Genomic DNA, 18458 nt, shown 5'->3' on the forward strand with positions numbered 1-18458 from the left:
TCTAGACGTAGCCTTATTGTGTTAGGCTTAGCTGGTGGGTTTTGTTTACTTTGGCTTAGGACCTTACTTTGATCTGTCTGTCTTCACTTGCAACCGCTTCAATGCTACTTTTTATACTTCATAAAAGCACTGCTGGTATTATTAAACCCAGTGTAAAGGGTTGTTCCCTGGGGACCCCCAGTTGTGTGCCTCTCTCACTAATAAAGGGAGCGAATTTAAGAGCTTTCTCTGTGTAAATCATTTTAGACAGAGTAAGACGGATTGATCTGGGAATTTGGTCCGCACTGAGACTGTGTATCTGGGCGCTAACAAGACCCCAGAGCTGTGCTGGTTGGGTGTCTGTCTTGCTCTGATGGGGGGTGGTTACCTCAACTCTGTGCCGTGGTTGTGGGGGAGACCATACCTCTGGTCCAGAAGGACAGGGTAGTGAGATGCCCTAGAGGGCAGGTAGGAAGGCTCAGTGGTGTGACCGGGTGATGGAACCCATGTGATCCAACCTACAAAATAACAAAAAGGGCAGAGAAGATACATTTGGGGCTCCCTTTTATCCAAGTGGAAGGAGACAGTCGCTGGCAATGAATAGGGACGCCGTTCCGTGGCTCGCATCCGGCTAGAGGATCATGTTGGCTCCTGCTGGAATCTATGAACCCGTGAAACCTGCCACGAGGTATTTCCTGTTCCGTGGCATGTGTGAATCCTCCAGGGAACTCCCTGCCACGGGCGCCTCCTGCAGCCACGAGCTTAGCAAGAGCTGACCGGGATTAGAGTTACATGACTAATGACAGCGCTGTGCACAGCAGCATGACACCATTACAAGGCGTCGTGCTTGTCAGAGCCCCGGCCGGGTTGACTGAGTCGGGATTGGTCCTGCCTGGAGCAGGGGCTGGACTCGATGACCTTCCGAGGTCTTTTCCAGCTCTGTGGCTCTATGGCTCTATGCTGCGGGGCAGAAACAAGCCACTCGCTGCTAGGAGTCACATAGGCGCCTGCCCTACTGTGAGGTGAGGCCACTAGATGCCCATCCACGTGTGTATTGCACCTTGCACTGACGTGAGTCGGCAGGGCCGTCCCGAAGAGCTCCAGCGATGCGGCGGGACGGCCGTGAGGGACAGAGGCGAGCAACGCGGGCGCAGAAGGGGCTCGAGGGCCTGGTGGACGGGGTGGGATTCAGAGAGCGACGTGGCGCGGGGAAGAGCTTGTCAGACGGGACCAGTGAGTTTCCATTTTGGGACGCTTCCCAGGGGGCCTGGAGCAGTGCTCCCCCTAAGGTGCGCGCACCACGAATTTGAGGCCGTGCCCATCTCCTCAGCAGAGCCGCACAATGGCCGCCCTGCCCCAGGAGCAGCACGGCGGCCATCACGCGGCCCTGGCCCGTGCTTCAGCCTTTCCCCAGGGCTGCGGACTCTGGTGACGCCGGCTGGGGGCCAGAGCCGGGGCCACGTGGTGGGGGGCTGGGTTTGCTCTAGCAGTCAGGGACAGGGGGAGGGGGGTGCGGTAGAGTCTCTTGGGGAGACGTGGCCTCATGGTTGGTGCACAAGACACAACTCACTCCGCTCACGGGGGAAAAATCTCAGCGGGAACCCTGGCCTTGCCTTTCAGACAAGGGGGACGCCTGCCCGCTGTGAAGTCACGCCCCATCGCGGTGCCTCCCCCAGGAGCCGGGAGGAAAGCACAGGAAAGCAGTGGGAAGGAAAGATGGCGGCTGAGTTCACAGGGGCATCCTTAGCCGGCGTCAATTAGCGTAGCTCTGACTTCAGCGGAGTAGGCCAGTGGACGCCGGCGAAGGAGATGTCCCCAGGGCTGTAGGGAAGGGTTGGCTAAACACCCCACGTCACCTCCCTTCTGCCAATAAAAATGACTAAGACCCTAGGGGAGGGGGGAGAGCAAAGCATGAGCCCACCCCAGCCCCACCTCCTTGGGGGCAGGAGGAAAGCTTAAGCCTGAGCCCTCAGGGAAGGGGGGCTGTAATTGGCTCTCCATCGCCCAAGGCGGAGGGGGCTCGGCCTTCTGAAAGTCTCACGCCAGCCTTGGCGAGTCCATGGAAACGGGGCCCCCATGCACGTCGGGCCCTGCTCCACGGTCCGAGAGCCGCTGGGCGGCAGGAGGCCCCATAGCTCAGCCTTCCACGACGGGGGGGGAGACAAGTCTAGACCAGGTGAGCATCCATCCGCCCCTGAGATTCCCTACGTGGGGGTGCTCCTGCGGAAGGCCCCGCTCTGTTCTCAGAGGCCTTCCTCCCCTGCAGTCCAACCCCAGCAGGAGGAAAGCCAGCGAGACACGGAAATTCCCCATGGAAGCCAGCATAGGTCACCTAGACTCCAAGCAGGAAAACTCCCACATGTGCACATGACACACCCCGGCCTGATGTGTTATCTGCCCGATGAGCCACCCCAAACCTGTAAAACTGCTGCCTGTGGTAGGTATATAACCTGACTGTGCAGCTGCTGGGCATCCTCTGCGGGCGGAGAGGCGGCACGGAAGATGAAGGCTTTTCTCGTCGCCCTGCTGGCTGCCACCCTGTGCGTGGAGCGAGGTGAGACACCAGCGATTCCCCGCGGTTAGACAGCGGGGACACGAAGGCCGGGAAGTCCCTGGGGAATGGCAGATGCCAGGGAGTTATTGCAGCCATCGTGGTACCGATGCCGTGCGGCCGTGGTAAATTTCTGCCAGAGCTGGAGTACAGGAACGGTCAACAAAACGGATTAGGAGTAGAGAGCAGCGTCCATATGAGGAGAGATTAACGACCGGGACATTTCTGCTTGGAAAAGAGGACTGCGAGGGGATAGAAATATAGAGAGAAGTCTATAAAATCATGGTGGCTGTGGAGAACATAAATATAGAAGGGTTCTGTACTCCTCTTCACACAGAACCAGGGTCACCAAATGAAATGAATGGGCAGCAGGTTTAAAACAAACAAAAGGAAGTATTTCCTCTCACAACGCACAGTCAGCCTGTGGAACTCCTTGCCACAGGATGTTGTGAAGGCCAAGATTATAACGGATTAAAAGAATCATGAGATACATTCATGGACGACAGGTCCGTCAGTAGCTATTAGCATAGGCCGTGGTGACCATGCGCCAGGAGGAGGTTAGCCATTGGCCCCGCCTTCTTTGCCCAAGGCCCCGCCCCTTTCACACAGGCGGTGCAGCTGGGCCGTGGGCAGGCAGTGCCGTCCAGCAGTGAGAGAACAGGCAGCACTGTGGCCCCGTGCTTGCTTACCCCCGTCTTTGGGCCACAAGGGACCAGAAGGCCAGAGGGGCTGGGGCCATGTCTGGCTGTTTGGTGAGACAGCAAGGGCGATTAGCCACCTGGGCAGGGATGGTGTCCTTCGCCTGTTTGCCAGAAGCTGGGCATGGGGCACAGGGAAGGGTTCACTTGATTCCCTGTTTGGTTCACTTCCTGTGGGGCACCCGGCAGTGGCCACTGGGGGCAGACAGGACCCTGGGCTAGCTGGACCTTTGGCCTGACCCAGTCTGGCCGTTCTTCTGGTACCGTGACCAGACATGGGAAGGAGCTAAGCCTGGCGAGTCTGGTGGCTTGCAACACCACTCGGACCGATGGCTAAGGGGAATCATAGAATACTAGGACTGGAAGGGACCTCGAGAGGTCATCGAGTCCAGTCCCCTGCCCTCACGGCAGCTGATCAGATGTTTGTTGGCTCAGCGCGATAGTCTGGATGCTCCCCTGCCGACATCAAAGGTATTTGTCAACCACCCAGGTATGCCTCATCCCAGGAGGCTGATCAGCTGTTTGTCGGCTCAGCGCGGCAGCCATGTAAATTTAAATGAAGCGGCGATTATTTAAATCGCCGCTTCATTTTACTATGTCTGGTACTCATTTTACTCTGTCGCCAGAGGCATGTAGTCTAGACGTACCCTTAGTTTCAAACCTGCCGGCAATTACCTAGCTGACTGTAAATTCTTATCATCTGCGACAAGGGAGTCCCAGGCTGTGAGAAACCTTTCCCCTCGGTCGGAGACATACTTGAGGGAACAATCCCACCCATGATAGCACTGTCCTGTCCAAGGACAGCACAGGAGCTCCAGCAGTACTACCCTCTCCAAGGAGAGCACAGGCGTCCAGCAACACTACCCTCTCCAAGGATAGCACAGGCGTCCAGCAACACTACTCTCTCCAAGGATAGCACAGGCGTCCAGCAACACTACCCTCTCCAAGGATAGCACAGGCGTCCAGCAACACTACCCTCTCCAAAGATAGCACAGGCGTCCAGCAACACTACCCTCTCCAAAGATAGCACAGGCGTCCAGCAACACTACCCTCTCCAAGGATAGCACAGGCGTCCAGCAACACTACCCTCTCCAAGGATAGCACAGGCGTCCAGCAACACTACCCTCTCCAAGGAGAGCACAGGCATCCAGCAACACTACCCTCTCCAAGGATAGCACAGGCGTCCAGCAACACTACCCTCTCCAAGGATAGCACAGGCGTCCAGCAACACTACCCTCTCCAAGGAGAGCACAGGCGTCCAGCAACACTACCCTCTCCAAGGATAGCACAGGCGTCCAGCAACACTACCCTCTCCAAGGAGAGCACAGGCGTCCAGCAACACTACCCTCTCCAAGGAGAGCACAGGCGTCCAGCAACACTACCCTCTCCAAGGAGAGCACAGGCGTCCAGCAACACTACCCTCTCCAAGGAGAGCACAGGCGTCCAGCAACACTACCCTCTCCAAGGATAGTGCGGGAGTCCACACAAACTGTCAGCTTGACTCACACTCCTGATGTGCCGGGGGAAACCGCCCTTGCTTTCAGCAGCTGTTCAGTGACACTGACAACACCGGTGCGGCTGCCGTCCCCCTCCGGACTTCACTCACTCAAAACCATGCGCTTGGACTCGCTTGGTTCGAGGACCCCCAGGTCACCAGGGCCTGGGAGAGGAGGAGATGGAGGGAGTGTAACAGTGAGATAAGAGAAAACTGCCCTCTCCCTGTGCTTTCAGCGTATTTACTTTGGGCAACCGACTGCACTTTGCATGCGGCCGCGTTCCCCCTGCCTCGTGCACCATCTGTGCATTCTTGCTTTTTCTCTGTGGTTTGTGTGTGTGTGGGGAGGGGGAGTGTTCACAAGAGAATAGCAGAGACAGCAGCATAACAGGAAATGGTGCCTGACAACAACCCACAGCTTTGCATAGTGGTTGGAGCCCGACTAGGTTTTCAGCACATTCAAGTCGATGGCGTCCCTTTAACGAGGCCACCAAAGAGCTCACATGTACCGTCCGAGGTACAGTAGGTTGGGAGACACCTTGCGGGGCTCACGCGCTTGTTGCTACCTGCCGGCTCTGAGGTAACCTGTCGAACTGAGTCGCGCTCTCGGCCTTTGCCAGACGCCAGCTCGATATGTACCCTAGAGATTGGTGCATCTCCCTGCGGGTCCCTTTGCCCAAAGACTCCCGCTGTGCGGTAAGAGCCAGGGCCACCAAGTTTGGCAGGAGGCCTCCTTGGCTCCTAACTGAACGCAAGGGCAGGGTTGGGCTGTGCCGGGAAAACCGGACGTTCTGGGAAAGGGACCGTTTTCCGTCGCAGCGGCCACTGGGGTCAGTGTGCACACTTTGAAGTAGGAATAAGAGATCCTCCGGAAAAGGGCTTTTTTCCAGAGGATCGGGGCCAGTGTAGACGCTCTTTTCCGGCTTTTCTAAAAGCCGGAGAAAAGCGGCGGACATTTTTATTTAAATGCCGCGGGGGATATTTAAATCCCCCGCGGATTTCCCTATTACGACCTGTGAAATTAGCATGCCCCTTTCGGAAAAGGGGCCAGTGTAGACGTAGCCACCATGTGTGTGTGTGGGGGGGGTGGCTCTGTGGGGCTTGGGAAGAAGGGGTGGGGCACCCCTCAGCCCTCTGCCGCCCGGAGAGTGGTGCCCCTCCCCCATCCCTCAGAGCTGCGTGGAGCGTACGGCGTGCCCCACCACCGGCACGGGGAGCCCCAGTCCCCTTTGAATCGCCAGGCTCTGGGGTACCTGCGCCCCTTTTGCTCCCCCCCATCAGCAGGCCTGGGCCTGCAGCTTTTCCTCCAAAGTGCCATCGCTTCCCTCAGACGGCGCAGGATGGAGCTGTGAAGGCTGCTGGCTCTGCGCTTGCCCCTGCCGCGCCCGGAAAGGCGTTCGCCCGCACTCTCCGGGTTGAGGGGTGGGGGAGGGGGTAATGGGGCCCCTCTCTCCTTGCTATCTCTGCTACGACCGGCCTCCGGGGCGTCTCTCTGAAAGGCCCTGGACGGTCCCGCCCACCCCCGACAAGCACCCTAAACATGAAGGCCTCACTATGCAGCAGCTGGGCTGGCCACTATCCATGGGAGCTCCAGGTCAATGAGGGCAAGTGAATCAATATTCCCCTGCCATGCGCCACTTTTAGCTCTCTGGCTCCCCTAACATGCCCCCCTCTCTTGGCAAGACACCTGGGTCTCTCTCCCTCCTGACTGGTGTTGTTCCAGGCTGCCAGGTTCCCTGCCTACACTGTGACCTCCCCAGAGGGGCAGACTCCCCAAACAGGCCAGCTGATGCCAGTTCCAACCCTGGGGAAACTGGGGGTGGCTGAGCCCAGGATGGGTGGCTTGCACTGGGACTGCCTCACGGCCTGGCTCCAGCTCAGGCACATGGCCCCAGAGGCTAGAAATAGCATCATCGGAGGTCAGCGGACGATACCACAGGGCCTCTCTAAGCAAGCACACCTATGCTCCTCTATTAGGGTTACTCTTGAAAGGCGGGAGATAATTCTATTAGTGCGCTGCTTGCACGGGGGCAGAATCGGCAGTGCTATGGGCAAAGTGGGGGACCGGCAGCCTGCCAGTGGGCCCGATACTGCCCACCCCGATCTAGATGCCTCCAGTTTCCATGAGCCAGGGTGTGACTTCCAACAGATTTGGCAATTTCCCGCAGTTTCGTGGACAAACCTTACTGAATTAAGTTTAAGTATTTTCGGAGTTCATTGTCTTAAAAATGCTGGAGCAATAGCTTGTTACTTGTGCTCCACAGACCTGTGGGGGTCTGGGCAAGGACGGGGAACCTTTTTTGAGTGGGGTCCACTGACCCACAGAGTGCAGGAGTGGGCTGGGAGTCTGGGCAGGAATGGGGGACAAGAGCAGCTTCCTCCCCCACCTGTGGGTTGGATCCAGACCTGGCTTTCCCGATTCTGGCCCCTGAAGCTCGGGGTCCCTCCCGCCCCACAGCAGGGAACCAGCACTGGTGTTCGAACCCCACGAGGGGACTGCAGGGGGCGGGCTGCAGGGCTGGAGCACAACACCTGCTCCTTGATGCAGGGGGAGCTCTGAGCTTCGGCGGCCGGATCCAGGCAAACCAGGAGCCGCATCCGGCCCCCCCCCGGGCCTTACGTTCCCCACCTCTTTAAGGGGTCTCTGAAAGGTAGAACAGCGGTTTTCCACTGGTGGTGCACAGATCCCTGGGGGTGGGGGGTCCACAGACCGGGTCTCTGATTCCCAAAGTGGCCTGCACCTTCCTTAAAAATGGGTTTGGGAGTCTGCTGGTGAAACAAAGGTTGAAAACCACCGAGCCAGATAATCCGAGCACGACGCATCCGCTTCTACCGAATTCTCAACCGGGGGGTGTGTTTTCCTGTTGCAGGCCACTCGCTGCTGTGCTACGCATGCCACAATGAGTCATCCAACCAGGAATGTATGAAGATAGCGATGTGTGCAAAAGAAGACAAATATTGTGTGACCATCCGGGATATGGTGGGAGCTGGTAAGTTTTGGGATCGGCCAGTGGCGGTGTCTAAGGACCGCAGCCAGCGATTGGGGCTTTCTTATGCCGGTTGCTGTATAGACAAGCCATGAAAGGTCTGATCCAAAGATCTCCTGGTCTAGATTAAACAGGCAGGTGAGACAGACGGGGGGGGGGGAGGAGCAAAGTAACTGGAAAGGACGGAGTTTTCAGAAGCTATGAAGTGACTTAGGAGCTCACGTCTTGCTGACTTTCTCGGTGAGTGGATTAGCCCCTCCACGGAGATCTCCGCTCATCACCTGTCTAGCTTCAGACCTACCAGACCAGCTCCTGAGCAGGAGTGACCTGGCCTGCCTCTAGGGAAGTCAAGGGAGCGCTGCAGATTTATACCAGCCGCGGCTCTGACCCACCCCAGTAAAGGTGTTTCCAAGCTTCTAGTCAACAGGGGTCCAAGTGACATGGGCATCGATGCATGTCGCATGACGCGCAGCGGTGCCGGATCTCCCTCCCCCGGGCCACGCCCCCAAGCCTCGTTACTCCTCCCTCTGGGATTTTCAGCTTAGAAAAGAGGAGACTGAGCGGGGGATAGGATAGAGGTCTATAAAATCATGGCTGGTGTGGAAAAAGTGAATAAGGAAAAGTTCTGTACTTGTTCCCAGAACATAAGCACTAGGGGCCACCAAATGAAATGAATAGGTAGCAGGTTTAAAAAAAAAAAGGAAGTTTTCCTTCACACAGCGCACAGTCTACCTGTGGAACTCCTTGCCAGAGGATGTTGTGAAGACCAGGACTTTAATAGGGTTCACTTGATGATCCCCTGTTCTGTTCACTCCCTCTGGGGCACCTGGCATTGGCCACTGTCGGCAGACAGAATCCTGGGCTGGAGGGACCTTTGGTCTGACCCAGTTGGCTGTTTTTATATCCTTATGTTCATTTCCTGGCCTATGAAGACTGGTCATTAGTGGTAAAGAAATTCAGCTCTGCCGGTCACTATGGCTCCGCCACTGAGACACTGTTATCTCCTTGAGACTCAACATCGTCAGGACGCACGGGAACTTTTAAACACCGATTCCACCCTTGGTTTTCTTTTGCAGGCAAAGGTCAAAACCCTGAGGTCCGCATCTCCAAGATGTGCTCTCCAGAGTGTCCCCAAGGGGGCCTGGAGGAAGGCAAAACGACCACGAAAGTGTTCTGCTGCGATAAACCGTTGTGCAACGTGAATGGAGCCAGCAGCACGAAGACCAGCTACTCAATGATTTCCCTGGGGATCCTGGCTAACTTCATCTACCTCTTCCGATCGGGACTGTGAGGGGTCAGGAAAAGAGGACTTGATGTCCTGGAAAACCTGCACAGGCCCTAAGGAGACACCCATCTCTACTCCGTACAAAACTTTCCTTCACACCCCCTAAGTGTCCCTTCACACCCCCTTAGCAAATAGCACCTAGCTCGCTTTCCCCCCATGGGTCTGGTCTCTGTCACTGGGTCCAGAGACGCAGCTCCCGAGCCCGTGTTTCTTATCCGTGGTTTTGAAGACCTGGACATATCAACTAAACAGAGCTGGGCTCCCTATGGGCCCTCCCTCCAGCTGATGTACAGGATACTAATCTAGATCCTGATCTGGGAAAGCCCCTAAAGCATGTGCTTACATTTTAAAGCACATGCCTCGGTGCTTTCCTGAATTGGGGCCTATGTTATAATTATATAACACACAGCGTGTAGTCAACCTGTGGAACTCCTTGCCAGAGGAGGCTGTGAAGGCTAAGACTATAACAGAGTTTAAAGAGAAGGTAGATCATTTCATGGAGGTTAGGTCCATAAAAGGCTATTAGCCAGGGGATAAAATGGTGTCCTTGGCCTCTGTTTGTCAGAGGCTGGAGAGGGATGGCAGGAGACAAATCACTTGATCATTGTCTTCCGTCCACCCTCTCTGGTGCACCTGGTGCTGGCCACTGTCAGCGGACAGGCTACTGGGCTAGATGGACCTTTGGTCTGACCCAGTACGGCCATTCTCATGTTCTTATCTACTTATTTGCTCTGGCCAAGTTGTTCTCAGCTTTGCTGGTGCCATGGACCAGTATCGAAAAGGAAAATAAATTGATGGGCTACTAACCATTTGCTGACACAGCTTAGACCATCCCTGACATGTGCTTGTCGATCGTATTCTTGAAACCCTCCAGCAAGGGGAGGGGTCCCTGAGGAACCTGCCCCAGTGCTTACTAATCCAGATCGTTAGAATTCTCACTCTGTCCACACCTCCTCATGGTTCCATGAACAATTCCATCCGGCCTGGTCCTGGGGACATGCTTGGATTTGACTATGAACACACAGAACATTGTTGCACCCAGGGTGTGTGTGGGGCCCAAATGTTGCACACGGGTTGGCCAAGGGAGGTGTCTATGGAAAGCCGACGCTTTGCTGATTCTGTTTGTGCCGTACCTATGCCTGTGTGAAGTTTGTAGGTAAAGTTCAGAGTATTGGCGCTGTGCTGATATTTCAAGTATTTGCTTCTGGGAGATGCCAGCAGGCGTTGCCCACCTATGGTGAGGGGTGGCTGCTGAGTGAATGGCAGCGCGCCTCTGCCAATGCAGAACCTTACCAGTGCACATCCGAGGAGTTCTGCTGCAACCCTGCAGTCGAACAGGCATCTCATGGCTGTTTGCACATGGACCGGTGACGTGCTCATGGGACAAACTCCAGTTTGGGAGTGACCTTCACAAGGGGATTCCCTCCCCATGGGCGAGTTTATAACAAGGGCCCCACAGGCTCCTCCGTTTGTCTTCACCCAGCGCATCACCTCAGAAGCAGCGTTGCTACGAATCGGGCCCGGAAGGACTGATGACCCCACAGAGGACGAACTCCAGAGACTTTTAAGCTCGCAGTTGGTTCCATCTGTGCTAAGGACCTGTCCTGGGAATGTTGCGATTGGTGTACCTCATGTGATTTCTTTGACAATCCTACTCTCAGCCTTTTCTTTCTTTGAATAAACCTTTAGATTGTAGAGTCTAAAGGATTGGTCCAGAGGGCTCTTTCGGGTAAGAGCTGAGGTATAAATTGACCTGGAAATGCGACTGGTCCTTTGGGCCTGGGAGAACCTGTTGGGACTTGGGGAGATTGGGTTTTACAGCCTCTCACTCGTCCAAGGTGCGGGTCTGGTGGCGGCACAGGAAAAGCTGGAGTGTCGGAGGGAATTGCTTGGGTCATTTCTGGTTAGCCAAAGTAGTGTTCTTGGTGACTGGTTTGGTGCCTACTATAGTAGTCCTGTCTCTCAGCAATTCACCCTGCTTTGACCTTCTCCGCTCTGCCCCCCCAAACCTGAATTATCACAGGCCTCATGAGGGGTTTCGATTTTCAAATGCTGCTTCACGTGATTGCTTTGGTGCAAGAGTAACGGGCAGGATACACGCGACCATCTCTTGCAGGACCGATGCAGAGCAACGGACCACACGTGGCTCCTCCATTCGGGTCGGCTGGGTATGCCTCACCCCAAAGTATCAGAGGCAGCAGCACAGGGTACCAGGTGGGAGCTTGTCCACAAGGGGAACCAGTTTAAAAACCAGCTCCCGGTGCAGACCAGCTGCCTGCTGCCCGCGCTGCTGCCTCTGATACAGAGGCAGCAGCATGGACGGCAGCAGCTCCTATCCACAGGGGATCCGAGCTCCCCATGAACAGAGGCTGCTGTGGAGGGGTGAGGGAAGGGGAAGGAGGCAGCTGCCACAAAACAGCCTCCGTGCACGGTGAGCTCAGACCCCCGTGGACAGGGGCTGCTGACGGCGACCAGCCTCTGTACACCCCCTCCAAGCTGCTGCCTCTATATAGAGGCAGCAAGTGGAGTAGGGGGGGAGGATGCATATAGTCAACAAGATTAACAGAGAAACCCAGGCTCATCGGCTCCTCGTATACTCGACTACACGGTGACATCCCTAGGAGGGACAAGTGGCAGCGGAGAAGCAGCCAGCAGGGCCAGAGTGACAGACGGCAGCAGGGGCCAACGAGGGCAATAAATGGCAGCAACCGTGGGTCAGGTGCAGAGGCAGTAGGGGAGTGTTGCTCAATGCTTCCCTGCCCCCCCAGTTCTGGGGGAAAAGGGGGAACCACACACAGAGGCCCCTCTGAGCTCTGACTCTTTGCTAACCAAGGACAGACACTGGGAGCAGGGTAAAATGGAGGGAGAGGGGAGCGTTGTGCCTCCGGGGTGCTGACCCACGGGATTTTCCTACTGCAAAGTGGGAAACTGAGGCACAGGGCATTGCCCTGGGTACTGCTGGCTTATGACTGCATACAACAGTGGTCCCCAAACTTTTGGGGCTGCCGGGCGCCCGAGGGTGGGGCCGCTCACACGCCAGGCACCCGGGGGTGGGGCCACACATGCGCCCGGGGGCAGGGCTGCGCACGTGCCTGGGGGCGGGGCCACCCATACGCTGCATGCCTGGAGCTGGCGCCACAACGGTGCTGCACGCCCAGGGATGGGGCTGTCCATACGCCACGTGCCTGGGGGTGGCGCTGGCCCCGATCACTTGGTGGCCACACAGAAATGGCCCGGCGGGCACCATGACTCCCATGGGCACCACGTTAAGGACCACTGGCATACAGCTTTGAATGTGGCAGGGGGCTGGACTCGATGACCTCTCGAGGTCCCTTCCAGTCCTCGTATCTATGATTCGATGACTGTGGTGCTTTGCCACACGGATGCTTTTCCTAGCTCTGCGGACAGTTCTCTTTCCTTACACACGCAGCTCTTGTGTGCGGGGAAGTATTGCTTCTCAGAGGTGCCCGGGGGGCGTGTGGCTTTCCTGGGTGGGGGCGAGAGCCGGCTCTGGGATGTAGTGTTATGAGTCACTCCTAAATATTGAACCCGGCCCGGTTGCTTCCTTCACCTGGCCCAGGGTCGCATACGCTGCAGTCCACAGGGACCCACCTGTCACTCTGGTGTCTCAGGGTCAAAGCCCAAGGTGCCGCCGCCCCCAAATTACCCTGAGGCGGACCACAGAAGCCAGAGGCTCACCAACAGCCCCCAGCCGTGCTGTTTTGCCTGTGGTGTTTGGGGTTTCCTAGGAAGTGGCTGACCCCACGTCGTGTGCCGTCATTCCGGGGTCCACACACGCTTGGAAGGACGTGCCCAAAATAGCAGCCTCCTCCAGAGCAGCCTGCTTATTCCTCCCCGGCCTTTAGCGTGAGAGAACAACTACATCTCTCTCCATTCCCTTCCTTCCAGCTCCTCCCTGTCCCCAGTCAGTCCCTGCCCCACACTCTCTTGCCCCCTCTACACCCAGTATCCCCTTCTCCCTGAGTGTTCCCTCCTTTTCCCAGCAGCCTCTTCCCCTTCCATCGTATCAGCCTCTAGCCAACTGCCCGTTCTTCACACCCCTATCTACCTCTCCCTGCATGCTGCAGTCCCCTGCCCGCTCCGAGTTCCTAGCCGTGGCGTCCATCTTCCATGAGGGCAGCCTGGCTTTATCGACATTGGCCGGGCTCGACAAGCTATAGAATCTACTCGTGGCGAGTCGATTTCAGCCGCGTGCCCCGTTCACCGGCGGGGCGCACACACTCAGTGTGGGTCTTGCGCAGTACGGGGCTGGCGAGTGGTTTTCGCCGCCGTTTGTCACGCCCTGGACATTGGAAACCAGGGGCGATGGCGGCCATCTTCACTAGGTGCCGCCGCATTGACACTTGAAGAGGCTGCAGTGAAATCAAACCCCTGTTGAGGATGGTCTAGCCGGGGCTTGGTCCTGCCGTGAGGGCAGAGGCAAAAATCCATGGGAAAGATGCAGCAGACCAAGAAACGCTTCAAAACCAGATGTTGCGGGAGCTGGCAGTTCTGGGTAGCCCTGAATCAGGACGTGCCTTTGTGAAGCCCGCCCCTGCGCCGAGGGCTCCCCACGCCTGCAACCGCTGCTGGTAACATCCATAGAATCCTAGCACACTAGAACATTCTCATACTGGCTCTTTGTTGACCACATAGTTTGGCTCTTGGGTGTGAAAAGGTGGCCGACCCCTGATCTAGAGAGTGAAAAGAAATTCGATCATAGAGCCCAGTCTAGCAGACAAAGGAACAAGATCCAAGGCCTGGACAAATTCAGACCCACAATACGGCCCACATTTGTAGCCAGTTGTTTCTATCACTCAAACCCTTGAAATCACGACTGGATTCTTTGTCTAGATCTGCTTTATTTCAAATAGGAAGGAATTCAAGGCAGTGCAATGGCCGGTGTGAGGCAGGAGGTCAGACCGGATGCTCGTGGTGTTTTTTTTCCTGGTCTTACTCTGTGAATATGGGGCAGAAGGGCCATGTGGCGTGTGAAAGCACAATGGACTTGTGTTGGCAGTGCTAGTCTCTGGCCAGGCCTGCCAATGGGCGGGAAGAGTCAGCGGCAATTCAGCAGTGGCAGTAGCCGGACCCTTGGGTCCTTTAAATCTCCGCTGGAGCAGCACACATCAAGCTCCAGGTGGCTCTGAGGGCTGCCTGAAAGGGGGGGTCGGTGTGGTACACTCCGGGCCTCTCCCCTGCTGGGAGCACGAGGCCGGTCCCCTCACCTTGTCACCAGTCAGGGTTTTCGGGATTGTCCCGGTTCGTTGCTGACAGGTCCTCTACTCCGTCGGCGATGATATACTTTCGGCTGCGTGCGTGCATGTGCTCCCTTTATCTATAATGTAGAAATATAATATAACATCTAGGCTACGTCTAGACTGGCATGATTTTCTGGAAATGTTTTTAACGGAAAAGTTTTCCATTAAAAGCATTTTCGGAAAAGAGCGTCTAGATTGGCAGAACGCTTTTCCGCAAAAGCACTTTTTGCGGAAAAGCGTCCATGACCAATCTAAACACGGTTTTGCGCAAAAAAGCCCCGATTGGCATTTTCGCGATCGGCACTTTTTTGCGCAAAACAAATCTCAGCTGTCTACACTGGCCCTTTTGCGCAAAAGGGACTTTTGCCCGAACGGGAGCAGCATAGTATTTCCGTAAAAAGCACTGATTTCTTACAGTAGGAAGTCAGTGCTTTTGCAGAAATTCAAGTGGCCAGTGTAGACAGCTGGCAAGTTTTTCCGGAAAAGCGGCTGGTTTTCCGGAAAAACTGGCCAGTCTAGACACAGCCATGGAGATATACCATCTCATAGAACTGGAAGGGACCTTGAGAGGTCATCGAGTCCCGTCCTCTGCCCTCACAGCGGGACCAAGTACCACCCCATATCTAAAGCGTTAGACCCCGTGCACTTGGGTCAACGCAGTGGATCTCTGAGAGTCCCCGGAGTCAGGCAAAGACGAAACCAATCGAGCAGGTTTATTGCCAAATGCGCTGCAGTAACAGTTGTTGGCAGAAAGTCTCAACGCCGAGCCACTGTGAATTCTGCAAGTGTTGACAACGTACCAACACATCACAGGCCTATTGCCAAACGACAGATATTAACAGTGGTCAGCCAATGGTAAGGCACTGTGTGGTCTGTACGTCTCCACAATGACACCTGCTGTGCCCTTTTATAGACATGTACAAACAACTTACATCACTTCTTTACGTATCAGGGTGCCACCCTCTGTTGCCTAGTTACCACCCCTCACATTACAGAAGGAGGACTCACTATCCTTCATGATGTCAACGTCAACCTGGTCCTGAACCTAGGTCGGTATGTACATTAGTTTTTGGGGAGTCTTTTGTACCAAGACATGTGTTATTAGGATGTTCCGCTACTCCCCTGAGGGTCACAATCTGCACCCGGTGCCGCCCTATGTCCTTCCACGCTTGACCTAACTTACACAATCACACAGGTATCAATAGGGCCGCTTTCTTGGCTCCTGTGTTACTGAACCAAAGTCTTGCTCACTAGATTCCAGGTCTGTTGTTGTTTCCATGTTACAGGCCTTTATTCAGGCCTGCTGACTCCATGTTACTGACCCTCAACTTACTACACCCAGGGGCCTGAAAAGTTTGCCAGTCTCACCACCCCACCCCCACGCTCAGCAAGGCTGGCTCGAGGTATTCTGGCACCCCGGGCACGGGCGCATGGCACCGCCCCGGCGCATGGCGCATGTGCGGGCCCGCCCGTAGGGAGCAGGCCCAACCCCCTAGGGTGCACAGACCCACCCCCGGGGCGCACGGTGCATGCGCGGCCTGGCTACGGCCTCTGGCGCGCAGCCCGGAGCCCGTCCCTAGGGTGCACGGCGCAAGCACAGCCCAGTCTGGCGTGGCCGTAGCTGCCGGTGCACACGCCGGGCTGTGTAGAGCCCCACGGCCGTGGGGGAAAGGGTGTTGCTGGCCAGAGCGGCGGGGATGCGGGCGGGCCAGTGCCGTGGGAGCCGGGCGTGCGGCGCCTGATGGCAGCTGTAAGGGATCAGGTGCTGTCCATCAGTTGGCACCCTGGGCAGCTGCCCGGCTTGTCCATGCCTCCGTCCGGCTCTGTCCCCGGTCTCTGGCACATCCCTGAGTTCTGCACAGAAACCGGAGGCCTCACATGGTTAGGGACAAAGTCCTTGCATATTCTGCTCTCTTTCCCTTCATGACACAGAGCAGCATCAGGAAGGGGACCTTGCCTTCTTTGTAGCCCTTCCCCATTTATTCCTGCACCTGGGCTCAGTCACTTGGGCTGTGTCTACACTGGGCCACTTATTCCGGAAAATCAGCCACTTTTCTGGAATAAGCTGCGAGCTGTCTACACTGGCCCTTGAATTTCCAGAAAAGCAATGATGCTCTGCTGTATAAAATCAGCCGCTATTCCGGAAAAACTATTCTGCTCCCGCTCGGGCATAAGTCCTTATTCCGGAACACTGTTCCAGAAAAGGGCCAGTGTAGACAGCCCAGTAGTCTTTTCCGGAAAAAAGCCCCGATTGCGAAAATGACGATCGGGGCTCTTTTCCGGAAAAGCGCGTCTACATTGGCCACAGACGCTTTTCCGGAAAAAGGGCTTTTCCGGAAAAGCAGCCTGCTAATGTAGACGCTCCTTTTCCGGAAAAACTGAAAACGGAATAGTATTCCGTTTTAAGCATTTCCGGAAATTCATGCCAGTGTAGACACAGCCTTAGGGTATGTCTACTTGACGTGGCTCCGTTGACGGAGCCATGAAGATTTGTTTATTGGGCAAAGGGAAATGAAGCGGTGATTTAAATAATCGCCGCTTCATTTAAATTTAAATGGCTGCCACGCTGAGCCGACAAAGAGCTGATCAGCTGTTTGTCGGCTCAGCGCGCTAGTCTGGACGCTCCCCCTGTCGACATCAAGGCCCTTTGTCGACCGCCCCGGTAAACCTCATCCCACGAGGAATAACAGGGTGGTCGACAAAGGGCTTTGATGTCGACCGTGGAGCATCCAGACTAGCGCGCTGAGCCGACAAACAGCTGATCAGCTGTTTGTCGGCTCAGCGCGGCAGCCATGTAAATTTAAATGAAGCCGTGATTATTTAAATCGCCGCTTCATTTCCCGTTGCCTACAACCCTCATCTACATGGCTCACGCCCTGCTGAAAGAGAGAGACAGCCAATGCAGAGATCGCTGTTCTGAAAAGTCACGCCCTGGCTTTTTTCCATGAAGCTTTGCCACTGCAACAAAACCCAGCCACAGAGAGAAAAAAGGTCAAAGATGGAGGAAGTGAAAGCTGTATTTTTAAAACACTCCACAGCGGAGGGAAAGGTTGGGGGGAACCAGATGTGGTAGCAGCTGTGGCTTGTTGTCAGCATCGCAGGCTGCTGGCCGGCGCTGTGCAAATGCTCAGAGAAGTTTCTGTATTATTTATTGGCAATTGTGCCCACAAAATGGGGGGCATTTTCAAACCATTCAAGGACGGCTGGTGTCCAGGCAAAAGAGTGCTTAAAGAACTTCAGAGCAACCCTACGGGGTCATGCCAAGGTGCATCTAGGGTGTGGTTTTATGAGCGTGGCTGGAGCTAGATGCTTCAGAGGGAATGAACGGAACGGGGTAGTCACTGAGTGATTCAACCTCTATCATCCAGGCCCAGCTTCTGGCATTCAGAGGTTTAGGGACACGCGGAGTGTAGGGTTGCATCTCTGACCATCTTGGTCCATACCCATCGGTGGATCTCTTCTGCATGAACCTATCTGGTTCTTTTTTGAATCCAGCTAAATGTTGGGCCTCCACGACATCCACTGGCAAGGAGTTCCACAGGTTGACTGTGTGTTGCGTGAAGGAGGACAAACAGACAGATTGAAATTGGGGACAGAGAACAATAAGAGGCAATTTATCTACCAGCCAGTTGGCTTCCCAGTAGGCAACATGGCTGAGGCATATCTCTGAAGGGGTAGGGGCCTCACAGAAGAACTAAAGGAGGGTGTACCCCTCACAGGGGCTATGCCAGCATTTCCAAAGTGTGGTTTGCGGCCCAGTACCGGTCCTTAGAAAAAAAATACTGATCCTTAGAAAAATTATTGAGCACGATCCTATTAATTTGCGTGATGGGGTAGCAGCACCCCACACTGCCAAGCACGGCAGCGCAGCCCTCTTGGGAGAGAGCCCGCCACTGCAGCGTCTCTGCCGGGCATGCTCCTGGGTGGCGGGGTTAGATCCGGTGGGCGCTAAGACCCAGAGAGATACAGAACTCCCGGCACCTGACGCAGCTGGGGGAGCTGGCGCTGGCCAATAAAGCAGCCAGGACTGGAGCCAGAAGGGGGACAGAACAACCCGCCGGACAGGTAGGGCCAGTGACACAATGTAGTTTCATAGTCATCATTTGCTTAATGAATATGCAAATATGCAAATGAATGGTATGGGTCCTCCAAAAGCTTGTGAATGGGTTTACTGGTCCCCAGTATCAAAAAGATTGGGAACC

At 55.5% G+C, this 18458-nt stretch overlaps 1 protein-coding gene across 1 annotated transcript; it reads left to right on the top strand.

Moving 5' to 3' along the window:
- The first annotated feature begins 2409 nt into the window (after positions 1-2409).
- Positions 2410-10709, top strand: LOC112546259 (lymphocyte antigen 6E-like). Its single transcript, XM_025186063.3, has 3 exons — positions 2410-2533; positions 7594-7713; positions 8787-10709. The coding sequence occupies exons 1-3, from the start codon at positions 2482-2484 to the stop codon at positions 8999-9001; spliced, it is 387 nt and encodes a 128-aa protein (XP_025041848.2). The 5' UTR covers positions 2410-2481; the 3' UTR covers positions 9002-10709.
- The last annotated feature ends 7749 nt before the right edge of the window (positions 10710-18458 follow it).

The sequence above is a fragment of the Pelodiscus sinensis genome, chromosome 2 (assembly GCF_052426305.1).
Source record: "Pelodiscus sinensis isolate ZL-2025 chromosome 2, ASM5242630v1, whole genome shotgun sequence".
Classification (NCBI taxonomy): domain Eukaryota; kingdom Metazoa; phylum Chordata; order Testudines; family Trionychidae; genus Pelodiscus; species Pelodiscus sinensis.

What these genes read in the sequence shown, in the direction of transcription:
- LOC112546259 (XM_025186063.3), top strand. Translation starts at nt 2,482, where the DNA reads ATGAAGGCTTTTCTCGTCGCCCTGCTGGCTGCCACCCTGTGCGTGGAG. An exon ending in CACCCTGTGCGTGGAGCGAG is followed by an intron (nt 2,534 to 7,593) that starts GTGAGACACCAG and finishes TTCCTGTTGCAG; the next exon opens with GCCACTCGCTGCTGTGCTAC. An exon ending in CCGGGATATGGTGGGAGCTG is followed by an intron (nt 7,714 to 8,786) that starts GTAAGTTTTGGG and finishes TTTCTTTTGCAG; the next exon opens with GCAAAGGTCAAAACCCTGAG.